The 23,135-nt window shown below is 35.3% G+C and overlaps 2 protein-coding genes across 4 annotated transcripts in view; one reads left to right on the forward strand and one right to left on the reverse strand.

The window, feature by feature from the left end:
• Positions 1 to 14,139, forward strand: part of LOC100376734 (SPARC-related modular calcium-binding protein 2-like) — a 43,147-nt gene extending 29,008 nt beyond the window's left edge. The window contains exons 2-5 of the mRNA XM_085493906.1: positions 9,747 to 9,795; positions 11,404 to 11,571; positions 12,145 to 12,267; positions 13,837 to 14,139. Of these exons, the coding sequence (XP_085350032.1) occupies positions 9,747 to 9,795; positions 11,404 to 11,571; positions 12,145 to 12,267; positions 13,837 to 13,886 (390 nt within the window). The 3' untranslated portion in view covers positions 13,887 to 14,139. The remainder of the gene's footprint in view (positions 1 to 9,746; positions 9,796 to 11,403; positions 11,572 to 12,144; positions 12,268 to 13,836) is intronic.
• Positions 14,140 to 18,974: 4,835 nt separating this feature from the next.
• LOC144349283 (vesicle-associated membrane protein 7-like) overlaps positions 18,975 to 23,135 on the reverse strand; it is a 57,158-nt gene continuing 52,997 nt past the window's right edge. For all 3 annotated transcript variants that reach the window (XM_085493655.1, XM_085493656.1, XM_085493657.1), the window contains one exon: positions 18,975 to 20,467. In XM_085493655.1, the coding sequence (XP_085349781.1) occupies positions 20,321 to 20,467 (147 nt within the window). In that variant the 3' untranslated portion in view covers positions 18,975 to 20,320. The remainder of the gene's footprint in view (positions 20,468 to 23,135) is intronic.

The raw sequence follows: 23,135 nt of genomic DNA on the forward strand, positions 1-23,135 counted from the left end.
CCCATTGTTAGTGAGCTCACCTAGCCCATGCCTACCCATGATTCTCTCTCTGTTTGAATTGTTGTTGCCGACTCTTGCATTGAAGTCTCCCATCAGTATAAGGACATCGTGCCTTGGAATATTCTCCAATGATGCCTGGAGTACGCTGTAGAATTGATCTTTGTCATCCTCATCTGCATTTTCAATGGGTGCATATGCTACTAATACAGATAACTTTGCGTATTTAGAGTTTAGCCTCGCATATACCGGATTCTGCCGTAAATTCTCCCATCCGAAAAATCGCCCTGGGCGGTTTCACGGCTGGTGGGCCCTTATTTGGGATTCAAATTTTCAAAAAATTATCATCAAATATGTTTAGGGAGGCTTATATTTTCATTGAAAACACCGGCAGTTGGACCACCCAAAACGAAAGAAACTTAAATTGTATACATTTAAGTAGACCGTGCATCATTCTCCAAAAAAATCACATTAACGAACCTCGTGCACCAAATACAATTATTAGTCCCCGTTCGGACGAAGTCCGAAAACGGGGACTTATAATTCGGTGTGCGTGCGTCCGTCCGGAATCATATCTCAGAATCCCTTGGACCGATTCCGTTCATTCTTTGCATGTGCCTAGTACTTTATGTGGGACATGTGCACATGCAGTGGTTTAGCGATTCGATTCAAAATGGCCGACTGGCAGCCATCTTGTTTTTTGAAAATGTTGTATTTTGGACATGCTTTGTCAGTTTTCATTCAAACTTGGTACATAGATTATACATGTTAGGATACATGTCCATGATGATTTATTTCACAATTGGATCAAAGATGGTCGACTGGCAGCCATCTTGTTTTTTGAAAATGTCGTATTTTGGACATGCTTTGTCAGTTTTCATTCAAATTTAGTACATAGATCATACATGTTAGGATATATGTCCCCGACCGTCCGTGAGTTCTTGAGGAAGTCCGTTCGACCGTCCGTGTGTTCGTCTGTCCGTGCGTCAGTCTATCCAATGTCATATTTCAGAATCCTGTGGACCGATTCCGTTCATTCTTTGCATGTGCCTAGTACCTTATGTGGGACATATGCACATGCAGTGATTTAGCGATTCGATTCAAAATGGCCGACTGGCAGCCATCTTGTTTTTTGAAAATGTTGTATTTTGGACATGCTTTGTCAGTTGTCATTCAAACTTGGTACATAGATTATACATGTTAGGATACATGTCCATGACGATTTATTTCGCAATTGGATCAAAGATGGTCGACTGGCAGGCATCTTGTTTTTGTTTTTTTATGCGGTATCTTGGATGTGCTCTGTCAGTTTTCATTCAAATTTGGCACATACATGTACTTTTACATGTTAGGATGCATGTCCATGACAATTTGTTTCAAAATCTGGTCAAGGATGGCCGATTGACAGCCATTGAAATTTTGGCCTTACTACTATATTTCCACAATTTATGTACCATTTTCATTCGTATTTGGCACATACATCCTACATGTCTCTGTGTTTCATAATCAGATCAAAGATGGCTGAATAATGGCTGTTTTTATTTTGGCCATATTACTATGACACGAAACACGTGTTTTCATGTAAATAAACAATCTGTTGTATACGCCACTTGGAACTCAAGTTTCAAGGACACGCTTGTGACAACCCCTCCGCTTTAATATGACGAGCACAAAGAGAACTTAACAGGGACTGTGTCATTTTCAATGACTTGTTTTGTTTCATTTTATTAGTAACGAAAGTATATTCTAAGAGAAGTTTCAAATAACAACGAAAACAACTGCATTGCTTAGTAGCGAATTATCGTGGTAGTGCAATCCGGTCATGCTGCATTTTACAATTGTTGATTATTACCTAGTAATGATTATAGTAATGTGCAAAAAATAAATTTGTTGAATTGTTATGAAATGCAAATAAATTTCAATGTATTTCATCGTAAGCGAATGATTTCGATCGCATTTTCCATGCTCGATGCTGTAGAAATGAATATCTGCCACGTTTTGACCTGACATGACAGGTCAAATTGATAATTAACCAATGAAAACGATGGATGATGCCAACGTGTTCAAATTACCATAACAATTTAAATATGTTTAAAAATGCTATTGAACGTAGCATGGAAGAGATTTGCCGATGTTGTTGTACGATCTTTTGGCTTGGATTTTGATGGGAAAGTGGCATGATTTGTTTTAAAATAAAAAAATTAGTTGTTTTCAAAAGATAAACTGAGCATTTGAAGATTAATTTAACATTATTTACAGCGATAACAACTCATTGTCGAAACGAAGCTAGTCACAATAAACATCAATACTCTTGAATAGGCGTGAATGACTACGGCGAAACTTTAAGGCATCAGAAAAGATTAAAATAACACCTTAAAAACCTGCTGAAAAATCGCCCTGGGCGGTTTCTTGGTCCCAATTTATTTTTTTAAAAACCCAAACTGCCGTTTAACGACCCTGGGCGAATTTATGGCAGAATCCGGTAGTAGGCCTTCATTGATAGGTTTCCACTGTAGCAAGGTGTTGGCATGATTTGTGCTGATGATAAGAGCAACTCCCTCCTGGTGATTTTCATCTTTCCTTCCTGATCAGATGATAATTTCCCACGGGTTGAGCCTTTGCTTCCCTGTTTTGGTCCATCTTGCTTCAGTGACTCCAAGCAAGCCCAAATTATAAACATTCATCTCTCTTACTGTTTGTGCTAATTTCCCTGTCTGGTAAAGGGTTTTTACATTCCAACATCCAACTCGGATGTTGCTTTTGGGCATCAGGATGTCTGCTGTCAAGCTGGAGATGTCCTTTCGGCTTTGGTCCCCCGCCGTCATACATCCAGGTACCTGGACAGCTTCAAAGTCAAAATATAAGAAGTCAAAATATGTGTCAGCAATTTTCTGTTAAATTCACGTAATAATCCATGAACGCATTTGTGTAGATTTCACAAAATTACTCGCCGTAAATATTTGCTATGTCTCGTAAAACATCAGAAGACTTTTATTATAATTATTTCCAAATAAAAACAAGCTTTAGTGCATCGCACTGAAATACAAACTCACACTCACTAAACTGAACTGTGTATCCCTGCTAAATCTAGGTCAGAAGTTCAAATATCTGTCAACGACTTTCTCTAAGTCACGTAATAATGACATTATTTCTATGACCACATGAGTCGATTTCAAAAAATTACCACATGTGCAAGTTCGTTAATATACATACACATATGAACGAACAGACAACTAGAAACTGTATGCAAAGATAGCTATTGTTATCAGCACAGGCCCTCTATCGCTTGAGAGTCTATTGTCCCAAGGCTAGTTGTGAAGCCAGGAAGCTACAAACAGAACAGAACACATTACTGGGATTCATCAAGATATGAACATCCAAGAAAAAAAACTAACCACATCACCAAAAAGTAAATGTACTTATCTATTCACATGAAAATATTATGTTTGAATGCTGTTTTCTTACTAGAAAAAATTAAAGTGAAAAGAGTTTTAGTGAACTACTGGCAACACAATCAACAAAATGTAGATGAAAGTGATGATCTATACTTTTAATAAACAAATGTTGAAAATAAAGTGATAAAGTCTATAATAGAGTTTGATGAAGAATCAATAAGAAATACTGAAGTTATAAACATAACGAATGAACAGGTTAAGGAAGCGATTTCAAATCTTAAAAATAATAAATCTGCTGGACCAGATGAAATTACTCATGAAATAATAAAAGGAGGTGAAGTAATGATTATATCATTGAAACATCTTTTTAACTTTTGCTTTGAGATAGAAGCAGTTCCAAAAAATTGGGGATTGAACATTATTATACCAATACATAAAAAGGGAGACACCAACAATTTGAACAATTACAGAGATATTTCATTAAGCTCAGTTATTGAAAAACTGTATAATAGAATGGCCGAAAATGAATTGGACCAATTGATTGAACCAAGTAATATGCTGGGAGAAATCCAAGGGGGTTTTAGAAAAAACAGATGCACAGCTGACCAAATTTTTATTTTGAAAGGTACATGTATATCAACTATCCGTAAACTAGACAAAAAGCACACTTATCTTGCATTCCTGGACTTCAAAAAAGCTTATGACAGTATTTGGCGAGAAGGGTTGTGGTATGCCTTATGGCAAAATAGGATAAAGGGAAAACTATGGCGTGTAATAAAACACACTTATGACCACATAAAGAGTAAAATTTCATTTGGAGATGTTGAAACTGAATACTTTGACCAGAAGAAGGGTCTTAGGGAAGGTTGTGTCCTGGCTCCAATGGAATTTGCAATTTATATAAATGAATTCAAAAAAATCCTGAATGATTCATCACTAGGCATAACAATAAGTAATATACTCATTAATGGGCTATTCTTTGCTGACGATGTGGCCCTTAATGCCCCAAATAAGGAACAGCTACAATCTATGTTAGAGATTGCAAACTATGGAAAAAGTCCATTATTGGGGAAAAGCAACCCTTGGAAATCATGGAAACATTAATAGGGTAGATTCTGGGTTATCACTATGGAATAATGTAATACGCCCTTCATTAGAATATGCTGGTGAAATAGTAACGCCTAGTTTATCTGATATGGAGAGTTTGGAAAAACTGCAAAGAACAGTTGGAAAATTTATACTGAAAAGTCAGTGAAACACTGCAAATGAAGCTGTTCTTTGGTGATCTTGGGTTGAATACAATATAGATATAATGAGTTTAAAATATTATAGGAGACTGAATGAAATGAAAGAATCTAGGTGGACAAAAGTTATTTTTACCAAATTAAATGAGCTAAACCAAGAAACTGAACAACATAGAGGTTACATATTTTGGAACTGGCTAAATTATACAGATGATATAACAAAATATGTCAAAATAAACAAAAAACTGTTTACAAACTTAACTGATAAAAAATTAAAAACATTGGTTCTAAACCATGATGAATCCAAGTGGAGAGAAGATATGAAGTTAAAATCAAGCCTGAATTATTATAGAAAATTCAAAACTAGCTTGAAAATTGAGAAATATCTTCAGTCAATAAATAACTTTAAAGGAGCACAGCTAAAATTCAGAGCAAGATCATGTACTCTTGGGTTAGCATATGAAAAAAGAAAATGGAAAAATAATAGTGAAGATGACATAATTTATCCATGTTGTGAAAAAGACGAAGAAACTCTTGAACATTTTATTTTGCAATGTCCAAGTTTTAAAATAAAAAGGGTCAACTTAATTTGTGAAATAAAAGAAATGTTATTGAAGATGAAAGAAACAAATTTATCTGATAACTTCCAGCAACTGAATAACGAAGAGTTATTATGCTTCCTTCTGGGAGATACCACTCTAGGTTATAACAAAGAAATATGTTACACCATAGACAAACTTATGAAAGAATTTTTAGTTGATGCCATGGATGTAAGAACAACATTTTAAAACTAATAAGTAGATTGTAATGTTATTTTTATTGTACTAATATTAATTTTGTTATATGTTATTTTTCTTGATTTATAACAGTATTTCTTGTACTTATTTTATGAAATGTATCTTTAATTTTGCAGATCCTGTAAAATCAACAAATAAATAAATACTATAAAAGTAAATCAAAAACTAAATTTTGCCCATAAATAAATTCTCATCGGTACAATAAAAAGTCTCCTGACGCAATTACTGGCAGTGCTAAAGAATTGATACTGCAGGATGTTATTCTTAGAGACACGATGTCACCAGCATTGTAAACCTCATTCCAAAGAAAATTTGAATGGCAATGAATCTGCGAGAGGCCATCTTTATTTTGAAAGGAAAAAGTGAATGCCTAAATATTTTACGTATACTGTATATAATATAATAAAACAAGCACAATGAACAGATGCACAAACTACAACTAAGTTTAAGCTATCCAATAAATGAAAAAAAACACATTGATCTTTCTAAAACACATGTCGAATAGAACGGGCCAACCGATCAAGGTTGTTAGAAGTGTTCGAAGTTGCAATCCCTGACAGAGTACCTCAAATTTAAGTGCGATATATATATTCACGAATAATCTTGTCAATATGCTATTATAGAAAGACTTGACGGCTAAAGAATTGTGTTGAGCTTCTAAATTTATATAAAGTATCAAAATACATTGTATATGGTCCTTTTCGGTTGTAAAAAGTAGAATATGTAGGGAACAATGAATCGATCATTTCAACGAAATGCTCTGCTATGAAGAGACTATACTTTGCAGGAAGCTGTCTGAGCACTGGTGGTAATTCACACCTTAGAAGATAGCCGTTTCCGGACCAGGGATAGAGGGACTGTGATATCAGTAATGCTTCACTGATAGCAAGTTCAATAATTCTTAATATTTACCGAGATTTCGTTCATACACACTTCAGCAGTCTATCAAACATTAACATTTTATTAATATTCTATTATTCATAACATCGTAACTGCACAACTTTGATAAAACGCTGAATCCGCTATATGCAGTTTCCAAAGAAAAATACCATTACGTCAGCATTCTACGAATATTCACAGCTATGATTATAGTAACAATGGGATTATATAACGCCGTAATTCATAAAATCGTAACTACAGTATACAACTTTGAAAGTTTGATAAAACGCTGGGTCGGCGGTACACGGTTTCCAAAGTATAAAATATACCATTATGCCCACATTCTACAAATATTCACAGCTATAATTATAGTAACAATGGGATCATATAATGTCATAATTCATAACATCCTGACTACGCAATGATTCTTTTTTCTGGAGATACCCGTCAAACCACCGAGGTCTAACTGCGCGTGAATATAATTAAGACGCTTTCGTTGACTTGGACGCACTGGCACTAACACATGACAGGAATTTTGGCTCCCTGAACTTTGAATCAATTTCTATTATTTTTTCAAAGACTAACGTTTGGCAGTTACATTTTCTAGTTGAACCTGCTTGTATTCAGACAGAAAAAAATTATGTTTCCGGGTGAAATAATTAAAAGCTAATTAATTAAATCGGCAGAGCTTCCCCACTGGTTTGATTTTGATAACCTCCCCTAGTCAGTTTGACAGTTTCGAAAAATTTTTAATAAATAATGTTATACAATTTCTACTGCTCTTGTCAGTTACCGAGTTTCTTCCTTTATCAAAATTTATCTGAGTAATATTGTTAACGAATTGCTATCAAAGTATACGCATAAAATATGGCTCGTTTTGTTTTGTCACCGGCCATTTTCGGGAACTCGCATTAAAAAAAATAATCTTCACATTACCACTACCAATTCTATACAAATGAGCTGGTAAGTGTATAATATAAATTTTATGTTGTTTCTGACCCATGCACAGCTTTCCTTTTCTGCTGCGGGAGACTGTAAAGGTCATCTGAATGTGAAAGTTGCGTGCTGCCATAACAACACCATTAAATTAATTAATTAAAAAAGTGGAGTGATGTTTTTGCTGTAAAGCTAATGTATTGCTTATAGTTACAATAAATTGGTGTTTTCGCCATGCGAGTGATAAAAAGGGATAGTGTCAAAGTTTGTTTGAAGAAAATAATTATAGACAGAAAAAAAATTAGCAGATGCCAGCTGCAACTATAACCATTTGGTTAGATACTGATTTCATTGACAGTGGAATAATGTGTGACAACATCTGAAAATTTTTAATTTTTCTATAGCACGCTCTATGTGAATTCTAAGTCAAGCGATTCTCCTAGCCTCTAGTATTTCGTTCACATTAAGTCTTTTTCCCTTATCAATATCACATTTTCTTGTAAATGGTGGAATAACAAGCCTTGCCCTGCGCTTGAAGAGTAGTAAAACCCCCAGTCAGTCATGATTGTATCACCTGGTTTGACAAGATTGAGAAAACCCACTGTCCAATGCATTGCCACCCCACAATTTTGACACAAATGTGATTATACCATCGGGACTCGCGCTAATCAAACATTTATATGTGTTATGTAACATATAATTACTATAAGTCACGAATTGTGCTGTCGGGGTTGTAGGTTTCTGAATGAAAAATTCAGTACAGTCAATAAAATTCTCTGAATGAAAATGGCATGTTGATATCTATTTGAGTTGGCCAGGGAAGACATTGGAATACAGCCACCATATATGTTATCTAAATAGTAAAAATTTGAGAGACACATGTCGACGAGACACCAAATAAATCTCCGACAAAAATGCCAGCAACCCTAGTCGTAAACGCATCAGCATTTAAATATATTCGTCATATCACTCTAATTTTCATTTAGGTCCGGGCTTTTTCTTTTCATTTTCACTTTGATATTTTTATCAACTTTATTTTTATCGACTTTGTCGAGCGGAGCTTATTATATGAGTGATTGTTCGTCGTCGTCCCTCGTCGTCCGTGTCAATGTTTTACTTTTTAGCTTCGCTGTCGACTTTGTCGAGCGAAGCTTATCATATGAGTGATTGTCCGTCGTCGTCCGTGTCAATGTTTTACTTTTTCGACTTTTTCTTGAAAACTACAAGCCTAAATGCTTTGATACTTGGTGTATATGTACCTTGGGTAGACCTCTCTTAGATTTGTTCATTTTGTAATGATATCTTCAATTCTCTAATTTTGGTGAATATTTTTGTCATTTTTGGTAAAAAGTAATATTTTCGACTTCCTGTTGAAAACCGCAAGTCCAATCGCTTTGATATTACATATATAGGTACTACATGTGGACCTCTCTCAGATTTGTTCATTTTGTAATGATATCTTTAATTCTCTAATTTTGGTGAATATTTTTGTCATTTTTGGTAAAAAGTGATATTTTCGACTTCTTGTTAAAAACCACAAGTCTGATTGCTTTGATATTACATATATAGATACTACATGTGGACATCTCTCAGATTTGTTCATTTTGCGATGATATCTCCAACTACTAAACCCAGGTTCCAAAAGCAAGGTGCGCTGGTACACTACTAACATTTTAATCGGTACATACATGTACAGGACCAAAGTACCCCTAGCAAGGAGAAGCCTCTGGAAATGCACAAAAATACATTGTCTGAAATCTACAAGACAAAAACACAGCAATTACACACAAAGTATGGCATGACTCAAAATTGTCACTGAAAGACACTTAAAACAAATTACAAACTGGCAAAAGACTCAAATTTAAAATAAGTATAAGGCAGCTAGTGATTGAAATGCTGAAACAAAAACAAAATGCCAAGGGTGGGTATGGTGGGGAGCAGAAATGCCGGGGTTTCTTCAAGAGCAGCAACGAAAAGTGATGCTACTTACTTTGCAAAATATTTGAAGTTATCTTTGCAAGGGCACCACTCTGACCACTGCAATAGATTGATAACTCAATGGGAAACAGAACGACTGAACAGATCCAATGGAAATTTCAAGACACGTTTTAATGACACCAAACATAAAAATCATAGAAGCGGTCGTGGTGCGGTGATGTTTTCCTAGTAGGTTCAGATTGACAACACATATGTTTATTCAAGATACTAGTATCTAAATCATAACACCAGTGCATTGTCTTTTTTTCTCCCAGCTCAACAACATTGTGCCATGTAAAGAAACAATACAAGCATGACACCAAAATTGTTTTCAGTCATGTTTCTTTTATACTAAGTATTTGAAGGCACTGTTCCGTTTGGCTCTGATCGAACTGAATTGAACTGTGGTAGATCTCGGTTCTTGTACGACCTGACTCGATGTGTGAATGCATTGTAGCAAATGCCTATATTATAAATTACTTGTTAAAACCACAGTCTGATCACTATATTTTTATCTATAGGTGTATGCAATGCCATCAATTATGAAACAAGAAGTGAAGGATCCAAAAGGTGAGTGAAATACAGACACTGTGGTACATGTACCTATTAAAATAGATAGTGTAGGAGGCGATCATTCCCTGAATTCAGTGCATATCGATCAGTCATACATTGTATATAGTGATGAGGCATGGAAGAAAAATGCTTATAGGCTTTTTAAGCTCCGCTGTTGACTTTGTTCACATCGACTTTGTCGAGCGGAGCTTATCATATGAGTGATTGTCCGTCATCGTCCGTGTCAATGTTTTACTTTTTCGACTTCTTCTTGAAAACTACAAGCCTGAATGCTTTGATACTTGGTGTATATGTACCTTGGGTAGACTTCTCTTAGATTTGTTCATTTCATGATGATATCTTCAATTCTCTAATTTTGGTGAATATTTTTGTCATTTTTGGTAAAAAGTGATATTTACGACTTTTTGTTGAAAACCGCAAGTCCAATTGTTTTGATATTACATATATAGGTACTACATGTGGACCTCTCTCAGATTTGTTCATTTTGTAATGATATCTTTAATTTTCTAATTTTGGTGAATATTTTTGTCATTTTTGGTAAAAAGTGATATTTTCGACTTCTTGTTAAAAACTGTAAGTCCGATTGCTTTGATACTATACATATTGTTCATTTTCTAATGATGTCTTCAGTTCTTTAATTGAAATGTGCATTGCTAGCAGCGGAGCTATCTCAGCCAATAGGCTGCTCGTTATTATACCCTGCCCTAAAGGCTGTTTTGCCCACCCTGCGATATATTTTTATGTCAGTACCCTACTCACTAAAACAAGTTTTCCTGTCTTTGCATTTTTTAATGGGGGGGGGGGGGTACTGATATTTCCTGCCCCCTACAAAAAATAGAAAAAATCCCCTGCCCTCAACAGCTTTTCCAAGAACAGCTCCATTGGCTGCACCTGATTGTAACACATCCGTTGTAATACATTAGTAATGCCGGCGCCAGTTCCAACAAGCTGTCTCGTCACCAGAAACGAATTGTTAATTTCCCTTTTCACAGCTTAGACCACAGGGAGCCCAGGAACTATAATAAACTGTACGCGGTATCTATGAGTGAGGGGACGTGATCGGCTGGCTGGTGAATATTTTTGTCATTTTTGGTAAAAAGTGATATTTTTGACTTCTTGTTAAAAACCGCAAGTCCAATTGCTTTGATATTACATATATAGGTACTACATGTGGTTCTCTCTCAATTTGTTCATTTCATGATGATATCTTTAATTCTCTAATTTTAGTGAATATTTTTTTAATTTTTGGTAAAAAGTGATATTTTTGACTTCTGATTGCTTTGATATTACATATATACATGTAGGTACTACATGTGTACCTCTTTCAGATTTGTTAATTTCATGGTGATATCTTCAATTATCTAATTTTGATGATTATTTTTAGTGAAAAGTGATATTTTTGAATTCTTGTTGAAAACAGCAAGTCCTGTTGCTTTGATACTATACATATTGTTCATTTTCTAATGATATCTTCTGTTCTTTAATTGAAATGTGCATTGCTAACAGCGGAGCTATCTCAGCCGTCAGGCTGCTTGTTTGGATTGTTTTTAATACCTGGTAATGTTGTTAAGTTGTTCCACTGTTGGAAATGTTTTATTCTACTAGATTGTGGTCCATGTCCCAGACAATATGATCCTGTATGTGGTACAGATGGTGAGACCTATAGCAATGAATGTATGCTAAAGTTTGTTGCTTGTATGGTGGATGATCCAACCATACAAATAAATTATAGAAGCTCATGTGATGATGTTACTCATGAAAGAAGACAACTTGGTAAGGTTAACTGATCAACTGGTGTGCTTTTCTCATTGATATTAACCTCTTACCAGTTTGCTTATTATTCTTTTGTTTTTAGGTAAAATTGATTGAATTGTAGTTGTGTATAATTAATGACAAAATATGCCTTCAAAATTGTTAAATAACTTTGGTAACCTGATTTGTTGTTGACCAGGATAGAAATAGACATTTTTGGAATTTAAGGCTAGGAGCCCCTGTTCTTGTGTAAGTTACTGTGAAATACTTTATTTTCGCTGGAATTAATTTTCGCTGAAAAGGTTTTTGGGGCATTTTGTATGGAATTTATTTTCACTGATTTTTGATGAGTCTAATGTGAAATATAGGAAAAAAAGTATATTCGCTGGATTTTATTTTCACGGAATCATCTCTTCAGCGAAAATAGCGAAAATTAATTCCAAGCAAAAATAAAGCATTCTACAGTAGTTTAACAGTGGTAAACCAGTTCATGTATAAGTTAATTATCATTAACACTGAGTAATCTTTTCTTTACATCCTTATATGTACCTTCAATTCTCTGTTTGCAATTTTCTGTTTGATGCTTTCTTGCAGGGCCATGTACAAAAGAGGTCAAGAAGTTAATGGGTAGATTTGGTATGAATCCAGTTGGTTCAAAGGTACCCCAGTGTGATGAAAATGGTTATTTCCGCAAACAACAATGTTGGGGATCCACTGGTAAGTAACCCTTTATACTGGGAATCCACAGGTTAATGCCCTTTTCTGTTGGGAATCCACTGGTCAATGCCCCTTTCTGCTGGGGATCCACTGGTCAATGCCCCTTTCTGTTGGGAATCCACTGGTCAATGCCCCTTTCTGTTGGGAATCCACTGGTCAATGCCCCTTTATGCCAGGGATCCACTGGGCAATGCCACATTTTGTTGGGGATCCACTGGCCAATGCCCTATTCTGTTGGGGATGCCTCTCTATGCCAGGGATCCACTGGTCAATGCCCAATTCTGTTGGGGATGCCTCTCTATGCCAGGGATCCACAGGTCAATGCCCTATTTTGTTGAGCATTCACTGGTCAATGCCCTATTCTGTTGGGGCTGCCTCTCTATGCCAGGGATCCACTGGGCAATGCCCCATTTTGTTGGGGATCCACTGGTCAATGCCCTATTCTGTTGGGGATGCCTCTCTATACCAGGGATCCACTGGGTCAATGCCCTATTTTGTTGGGGATGCCTCTCTATGCCAGGGATCCACAGGTCAATGCTCTATTTTGTTGAGCATTCACTGGTCAATGCCCTATTCTGTTGGGGATGCCTCTCTATGCCAGAGATTCACTGGTCAATGCCCTATTCTGTTGGGGATGCCTGTCTATGCCAGGGATGCACTGGTCAATGTCCTATTCTGTTGGGGATGCCTCTCTATGCCAGGGATCCACAGGTCAATGCCCTATTTTGTTGAGCATTCACTGGTCAATGCCCTATTCTATTGTGGATGGCTCTCTATGCCAGGGATTCACTGGTCAATGCCCTATTCTGTTACTGCTTGTATCTCAAATTCATAATCAAAGTCCAATTATGTATTGGTTCACAGACAATTGTGTTCTAGCACATCAAGGAAAGTTGATTATGTCACATAATCCATATCCCAAACCATAGATATAACATAACTCTGCCAATCATAAAGCATGTTGGCTCCCACAATCTGACAGAACTATCCCACAATGCACTATAATTTTGAATTATGATATATATCTTTTACAAATTGCCAACATAAACATTAGAGACTCACACATGTTAAATTGCCTGACAGTCCAAGTCATTAGTTCACTGTAGAACTGGTACATGCACTTGATCAAAAATTTGTCATTTTCAATGGCTTGGAAAATAAAAATTCCTTGGTAGTCGAGGGTGATGCCAAACTCTTTGAATGGTTTTCTGTATAGCCAGATATTTTCTATTTTAATCCATAGAATGACTATAGCCAATGTGTCTGAATGAACATTATTTCCCAGGTTATTTGTGTTTAGCATGCACACAAAGCAGAATTCGACCAGCAATACATGATGGGGGTTTCATGTAGTGAAGATAATCATAGTCAATAAACACAGCATTATGTCATGATTTGTCCAGTATAACAATAATTGAAAAGGGCTTACAAGTGGCTTACTTCATTTCCAATAACCACTAACGTTGAAATGTGGATAAGCTTATAGTAGCTTCTTAATTCGCAATGTGTATTTTGACTGTGCTTATTAATTAAAGTATTTCATGCAATTATTAATTTTTGTTATTTTAGGTACATGCTGGTGTTCAGACTTACAGGGACATGAAATTGACTGTGACTAAACAAGTATGGTCAATATACAAAAACTGTACTAATGTGTTAAGTACGCAAGATGCAAGACTCCATCGTTTTGATGTTTAAGCCTTTTCACTGAGTTTTAAGTTCCTTAATTTGGCAGAGAAACAAGGAGTCCTATTGTTAATTTACATTTTCATGTGGATTTAATTTAGCGCAACAACACGATAGTGAAATTGAAATCTAGTGAGTAATTAATGCCTTACTATCTTTTTGGCTGTGAATACAGTTGTATCTGATGCCCTGATCTAATGAATTTCTTGATAGTAGTGTGCTGATTGGCTGTTTAACATTTAAGAGAAAAAAAAAATTTAATTGAACCTCAATGAAAAATGGCTGCCAAAATTTTCATTCATTTAATTGAACCTTTCCCTCATATCAAGAATTTGTAGTATTTTTTACTAGTTATCTGCCTCCATTTGTTAAACACTACAATTAAAGTCCATCATATATATGCAGTCTTTATGTGTAATATAAGGCCAGTGGCCCAAAATACACAAATATATACAAATCTAAAGTTGGTAAATTACTATTTACATCGCATCTTAGTCTTAAAGAATGAAATAAAAAAGCTGACAATCTTTTGAGTAAAGTGGCATTTACAGGTCATTAATTGGAAAAATTTTTGCACTGATGGAGACAGAAAGTAATAATGTCATAATACTTACTTTCTCCACTTAGACACTTTTGTGGTGACCCAAATGCCCACTATGCTCGATGGGAGTTAGCATAGGTCATCGTCTGTCAAGTCTTTAGATTTACCTACCCGACTGATTATTTAATAGTTAATATATGTAATGACAGTGGAGCGATTGTATGTAGTTATTCATTAAAATTTCACATATTTTGTGTAAAACAAAGCGAGTAGAGCATGTTTTTACTCCCCATACAAAGCACACATCCAATGTACTGCACAAGACATTGTCATTCACTGGCTTTATTTTATTTCGCTGAATTCACTAAAATTAAACCCAGTTAATGTTTCTTCAATATACTAGTACCAATATTTTGTCAGTACACCAAACTTATAATGCCCCAATAAGCTTCTGTTATAGGTTATTTAACATTGAAGCAAGTATAACTATTTCACTTTACATATTAAACGCACTAAAATCAAACTTGGCCGAGTTCCCAGAGATTATCAACATATCCAAATTTGAAACTGGTAAGATTTTTGTAACATGAAATATTTACTATGACAATGAAGAAGAGACGCAATATTCCTGGCTTTTGATACCTGGTGAAATAATATGGGATATTCTTATTTGGACTAATGAGCGAACTATATGGCATATGCATGACTTCAAACAATGCACTCGCACTCTACTATACTATACTATACTATACTGCACTGCATGCAGACGAAACATGCATAATATGTTTTACAATAATTTTTTTTATTTACTTCACTTCCACATAAATTTGATACAACATTTACAATATAAAGAGAATTTGGCTGGTATCTATCTGTTCAAGGTGATACTGACTTTTAGCATCCTGGTATTAATATTAACGCCAGACATTGATGTCCGATATTAAGACCAGATGAACAGCCATTCTTGGATATCTATTTGTAACAATTCATTACTATTAATGACAAGTAAATAATCATAAAATGTATTAAATATAATTTGTCTCTAAATATATTCATCTTGAATAATATACAAATATAAGCTACCAATATTAAGCAATGTTTCCAAAATTTTTTCTGGAAATGATAATCTTATTTGAACTCACTGATAACTTGAAATTTTCCAAAATAAATGTCTCTTCAAATATTAATTTGAAACCTAGCAAGTTTTGGTTAAAACTAAATTGCAGCAAAATTTGGTACCTCAAAAAAAGTGCAACTCTATCCAGTCAACTCCAAAAGTTGTGGCAAGGTTATTTTAGTGCGCATTCATCAAATAACTGGTAACCCTAGCCTTTCGAAATCATCATTTGTGTAAAAAATGAGCTTTCCTCTCACTGTTCTGCTTGGTTATTCAAGTGCTATGTTTGAACTTTCAAAGAAACATTATAGAGCTTATTCATATATAGCCTGACGAGGTCGCAGGAGTTGTGCCCTCCGCATGGTGCTCCAAACCGAACACACACCTGACAGAATGATGTAGTCTTTCACTTCGCCCAACGATTTTTTGTTGGTACCAATCAATTTGCAGGAACATCAGATAGTGATAGCCATCAAAGAGTAACCATTCACTGCAGAGTTTATTTGCTTGTTGACATAATGTGTGATTAGGTGCTGGCAAATTCCTGGCCAATGTTTATCATCTTATTGAAAACAGTCTGATTTTTGCTGACAATGCAACACGAATTTGATTGCCATCAAAATGAATATTCATTAAAACTTGTTGCAAGAAGGTGTGAATTTTGCGAATTCGCAGTATTGATCTTGCCAACAAGACATACACTATTCTGTCAGGTGTCAGGAAATCTGACGCCGCTCGGGCCGACTCACACCTACATGTCAGGCTAATTCATATTATCTACTTGTATATATATTATTTTTCATTGTTACAAAATGCACATAATATGCAAATTAGCCATCATATAGCATGCTTGGGCATTTAGAGTACATGTTATTACACTACAAATACTTTTGGTCACATGACCATGCAGAATAAAAACAATATTTCTGAATAACTGTATACATCAAATCTAATTTAATTGAAAACTTCTAAATATGATGAAAGTGATATGTATTATTTTTAAAATCATTCAACCCTTTTTCAAGGGTTGCTCTATTTAATTCACATATTGTCACTGAACAAATGGCTACAATGTGTCAGTCACAACAAGCATGGCTACAATGTGTCAGTCGACACAAGCATGGCTACAATGTGTCAGTCGACACAAGCATGGCTACAATGTGTCAGTCACAACAAGTATGGCTACAATGTGTCAGTCACAACAAGCATGGCTACAATGTGTCAGTCGACACAAGTATGGCTACAATGTGTCATTCACAACAAGCATGGCTACAATGTGTCAGTCACAACAAGTATGGCTACAATGTGTCAGTTGACACAAGTATGGCTACAATGTGTCAGTTGACACAAGCATGGCTACAATGTGTCAGTCGACACAAGTATGGCTACAATGTGTCAGTTGACACAAGTATGGCTACAATGTGTCAGTTGACACAAGTATGGCTACAATGTGTCAGTCAACACAAGCATGGCTACAATTGCTATGTTCACACAACAGCATTCTACTGGAGCCGAACTACTGCTCCTCCCACCGATTAACAGGAGATTATCTCCAATGCATTCATACGGTCGGGAGCTGAAGGAGAGCTGAGATCTGCCATAGTTTGATTCAGTGCGGTCAGAGCCTAACGGAACAGTGCCCTCAAATAATTAGTATGAAAAAAAACATGGCTAAAGCGATATTGGTGTTGAGCTTGTGTTTCTTTAAATGTCACGATTCTGTTGATCTGGGAGCAAAAAAAGAAAAACTCACGATCGAGTATGAGCATTGAGGGAGAAAAGACAATGAACTGGTGTTATGATTTAGGTAATAGTATCTCTAATAAACAGGAAACACAACAGCTAAAATGCGTTACAGCCTATTGTTATTGTTCAACTGTTATGATGTTACAAACAATGTTGTCTCCACCATAATTGAAATGAGAGGTTACTTCAAGTTGAAGACGACAATTGAGGGCGTGATTTACGCTTCGATAGTTGGGCCCTGCATATACACAGTCAGGCCATGTCCGGGCTCAATCCTATCGGAGTTCAACCCCGAGGGTTTATTGGAGCCGAACTTGGCTCGAGCCGTAGGCTCCAATAAAATGCTGACGTGTGAACGTAGCAAATGTGTCAGTCAACACAAGTAATCCAAACATTCACCAACACTAATATGGAAAACAATCCAATTCCTTTTTTTCCTCTTTTTTTATTTGCTTATCAGTTTTTATTTTCCTGTGTGTATTTTTATTTTCACTTTAATTATTTGTCTTTATTCACATCTGTATTGCATTTTAGTCAAAATCCTAATAGGGATACGAATGCAACAAAGATAATTATTATTATCACAAGCATGGCTACAATGTGTCAGTCACAACAAGCATGGCTACAACGTGTCAGTCACAACAAGCATGGCTACAATGTGTCAGTCACAACAAGCATGGCTACAATGTGTCAGTCACAACAAGCATGGCTACAATGTGTCAGTCACAACAAGCATGGCTACAATGTGTCAGTCACAACAAGCATGGCTTCAATGTCAAATACTGTATTTTTACTGTCATTTTCTGCTATAATTTTACTGGTAGAGTTTGAATATCAATTTGACTCCTGATTGCTTTCACATGCCGACAATTCATCATTGCAGTAAAAATGCCAACTCCATTATACCGGTACTTGATGTTCTGCTGCTGCTGTTGTTGTTGTTGTTGTTGTTGGTGGTTTTTTTTAGGGGGAGAGAGAGTCAAACACAACTATATTTTATAAAATTGATACATTTTAAAGTGATAAATTAATTATGTAACATCTAGGTTTGACATGTATTTAGATTTAAATTTACTTTAATGTTTGTGAATTTTGTAGTCAGTGAAAAATCAAGCAGCCTCTCGGCTGAGATAGCTCCGCTGTTAGCAATGCACATTTCAATTAAGAACTAAAGATATCATTAGAAAATGAACAATATGTATAATATCAAAGCAATCGGACTAGCTGTTTTTAACAAGAAGTTGAAAATATCACTTTTCACCAAAAATAACAGAAATATTCACCAAAAATAGAGAATTTGATATTTTGACATGAAATGAATAAATCTGAGAAAGAACCATCCAAGGTTCAAATTCGAAAACATTCTGACCTGTGGTTTTGAAGAAGAAGTTGAAATTGTAAAGTTGACGACGCCAATCAGTAATATATACAGGCCCGCTTGTCGACAGCCGAGCTAAAAAATATTTCTGGGGACATCCTAACACTAAGTTGTGTCAGTAACATGCACAAAATTAACCAGTTTACAGTATATAAATGTGTGCACAATAATGGTGTCACAAAATTATGTTTTCTTTGCCAGAACTGTTCCAATTCAAACGTTAATTGTTTTCTTCTGTATTTTGTTTAATATTGGGAAGTTTAAGTGAAGAACCAAAATTTGACAAAATAAATTATAGCTCCACACATTTGAGTCAATAATATGGATTTTTATAATGGTTGAACAGCTGCATTGAGCAAAATAAGTCTCACTCATCACTTTTTAGCTCCGCTGTCGACTTTGTCGAGCGGAGCTTATCATATGAGTGATTGTTCGTCGTCGTCGTCCGTGTCAATGTTTTACTTTTTCGACTTCTTCTTGAAAACTACAAGCCTGAATGCTTTGATACTTGGTGTATATGTACCTTGGGTAGACCTCTCTTAGGTTTGTTCATTTCATGTTGATATCTTCAATTCTCTAATTTTGGTGAATATTTTTGTCATTTTTGGTAAAAAGTGATATTTTCAACTTCTTGTTAAAAACCGCAAGTGCAATTGCTTTGATATTAAATATATAGGTACTACATGTGGACCTCTCTCAGATTTGTTCATTTTGTAATGATATCTTTAATTCTCTAATTTTGGTGAATATTTTTATCATTTTTGGTAAAAAGTGATATTTTCGACTTCTTGTTAAAAACCGCAAGTCCAATTGCTTTGATACTACATATATAGGTACTACATGTGAACCTCTCTCAGATTTGTTCATTTCGTGATGATATCTTCAATTCTCTAATTTTGGTGAATATTTTTGTAATTTTTGGTAAAAAGTGATATTTTCGATTTCTTGTTAAAAACCACAAGTCCGATTGCTTTGATATTACATATATAGGTACTACATGTGGACCTCTCTCAGATTTGTTCATTTTGTGATGGTATCTTCAATTCTCTAATTTTGGTGAATATTTTTGTAATTTTTGGTAAAAAGTGATATTTTCGACTTGTTAAAAACCAAAAGTATAATTTGTTTGATATTACTATATAGATACTACATGTAAACCTTTCTTAGATTTGTTCATTTCGTGATGATATCTTCAATTCTCTAATTTTGGTGAATATTTTGGTCATTTTTGGTAGAAAGTGATATTTTCGACTTCTTGTTAAAAACTGTAAGTCCGATTGCTTTGATACTATACATATTGTTCATTTTCTAATGATGTCTTCAGTTCTTTAATTGAAATGTGCATTGCTTGCAGCGGAGCTATCTCAGCCGATAGGCTGCTTGTTAATTTTCAAATTATGTTAGCAATTCAGAATACAATAACGTTATAGGTTACATTCTCTGGATCTATCGTGCCACACACATTTGGCTTGATTTGACTTGGCATAAAAGTCAATTTCAGCCACACTTTTTTGTTAAATATAAAGTATGTTATAATTTATAAAACATACTTTAGAAAAAAGAATGCCATAATTGAGGTATGATCTTAGATGACCCCGGTAGCACCCAGAATGATTAAAACAAGAATTATAATGATAATTAAAACCACAACAACAATAATTATTGTGTTACGTGTGTTCTTCCACCACATCTTCTTGTGTACCCTCTTTGCTGATTTCTGGAAACTTTGAGCCTATATAGGAATAAAAAAAATAAAAATTGTGGTTATCAAGTCAGGTCTTATGTTAGCAAACTCACATGCACAAGAATATACTAAATAGTTGTGAACAGCTTATTTCTCTAAAAACAAGTAATAGATTGGGGAATTGTGACTTGTGCATTGCATTATTTTTTGACCAAAAATTACATATTTTAACCCAAAGACACCTCTTCAATACAAAAGACATTTCATAATACTCTGTCAAATATATACAAATATGAAGTATATTTGAAGATACCAAAAATATTACATATTTTCTATTTTTTGATCAAAAATTACATATTTTGGCCCAAAAGAGTACCCTTTCATCAATGAATGTAATGTAATATCAATACACATATTTTGAATGGAATTGGTTAAAGCGTTCTGGTTGTGGCACACATTTTTAGCCTTCTTTTATCCAAAAATGAAATTTCTTGACCTAATCAAAGTTAAACTGTAAATAGCTCCCGTTTGATCAGAGCATGTATTATAAAAGTATAGGCTTTGCCTAATAAGTGAATGTGTAATAAGTGAATAAGTAATTGCATGTAGGTCAATCCATCAATAAAATTGATCAAGATGTCTGAGAATCTATGACATACTGTATATGGAAACACATGATTTTGATATGGGCATTTTGAAAAACATGCAAGGACACTATACTTGTAAACAAAGGGCACTAATGAGGCACTCTATGAATGAGGTATTTCTAGAGGTCGGGGTTTGTCTCGTCTGCAGTTGAATAATTTTTGCTTTGATTATATATTTTATTTGTGAGACATGCTTTTGATACAAACCGAAGATCGTGATAGACCCTACACAAAACGGTATCAGGACGATCCGGCCCTGGTTGGTTGCGGCCCCGGTAAAAAAAAGACGTTCCGGCCCTGGTTTGGACGTTCCGGCCCTGGTATAAATTATATTCAATACGTGTTCATATCTAATGTTAATATATTAAATGCATTACGAATGCTTGACTATCTTGTTAAATTATTTTTCGTCTTTTGCAGGGCATTTTCATGATTTCACACCATATTTTACACAATGCAACAGATGTTTTTTTCATTTACTCGCTGCCACCTTTGTACTAAGCACCATATGGCCCGAGTGATTGACACTGTGCACGTGGACATGTGTGGCCCGCAGACAGATAACTTGAATACATATCTAATACAATCCGTTTTAGTCAGGGTTCGAATACACATTTGTCACGTAATGAATTAAGAACGTTAATCAACAGAGGAAAAGAATGTAGAAGACAAAATAGTTTTATTGGTCTTTCAGTAAATAAACAAATAAACTGTTGTGCTTCTGGTTGTTGAGCAATACATTTTTAGTTCCACACAGGGTCCGCGTTTGTGTGGTTCGTTTGCATGTGTTTCCATGGGGAATTGCGTGAAATTAAGAGCAGAAGTCGGAATGTAACAATGTAGCAAGATGCCTCACTTTGTCGCCATGTTAAATGTTCGACTTTTTGTACTAAAAGTAATCGTGATTATACGCTAAATTACAAACAATGACCTGTCGGTTGGCGGCAGATCATTGTTGAAAGAAAAAAATTCACGGCTAAAAGAAGGTGTTAACAACTTGAATAGAAGTGAGTACGTGACTGATGATACCACGCACGTACGTACGTAAGTGGTCAATATTATGAACAATGAAATGTCGTTCACACACTCAGTGTATAAGACTAGGGAGCAAAGCACAGTTCAGTCATTCTGATTCAGTCTAGCTATCAGTTAACTGCTCAGAATTCTATATCGCTCGCTCTCTAAAAATTAAATAAATAAATCGTCCCGAGTTACGATACGTCGCATTATATCAGTCCGACTGGTAATAAATAAATCGTCCCATGTTACGGTACGTCGCATTATATCAGTCCCACTGATAATAAATAAATCGTCCCATGTCACGGTTGCATTATATCACTCCCACTGATTATAAAAAAAAATTCAAACTAGGCAACAATGAGTCAGGTGGCGCCTGATGATACCACACTACACCGCATGTACTGGTAATGTGGGACCAAGTGCCGGAGTGATTTTCTATATGATGTCTAGCAAATGTTTCAAATGAAATATATTGAAATCAGCAGATTTAATGCTACATTACGTTTGCAGAAAACTAATCAAGTTGATTAGAAAATTGGTTCCCTTCACTTTATATATTCGTGGGTACTTTGACACATTGTCTCTGGAGCGCGTTTGCTACACTCCTCATTTCCATTACAATGATTGTGTGTACTTTGACGTTGTACCGCCTGACCAGAAGGTGTGTACGATCCTTGCATTGTGCTAAAACATAAGTGTTAAAATTGGCTGCAATCTTTCCATGAACTCTGATAAGCCCTACAAAAGATGGAAAAAAAAATTGTGGATAAAATAGTCACACATTTAATATATTGACGTTCATTACGCAACAAACCACGAATGTGCATTCGAACCCTGACTAAAACAGATTGTATTAGATGTGTAATCTAATGTCTGTCGTTCACGTGCATAGGCGGTGAATAAATGAACATACATCTGTCAAACACGGTGTGAAATCGTGAAAATGCCCTGCAAAAGACGAAAAATAGTTGTTAAACAAGATAGTCAAGCATTCGTTGTGCATTTAATATATTAACATTAGATATGAACACGTATTGAATATAATTTAC

This window comes from Saccoglossus kowalevskii, chromosome 19 (genome assembly GCF_978046115.1).
Source record: "Saccoglossus kowalevskii chromosome 19, keSacKowa6.1, whole genome shotgun sequence".
NCBI lineage: Eukaryota > Metazoa > Hemichordata > Enteropneusta > Harrimaniidae > Saccoglossus > Saccoglossus kowalevskii.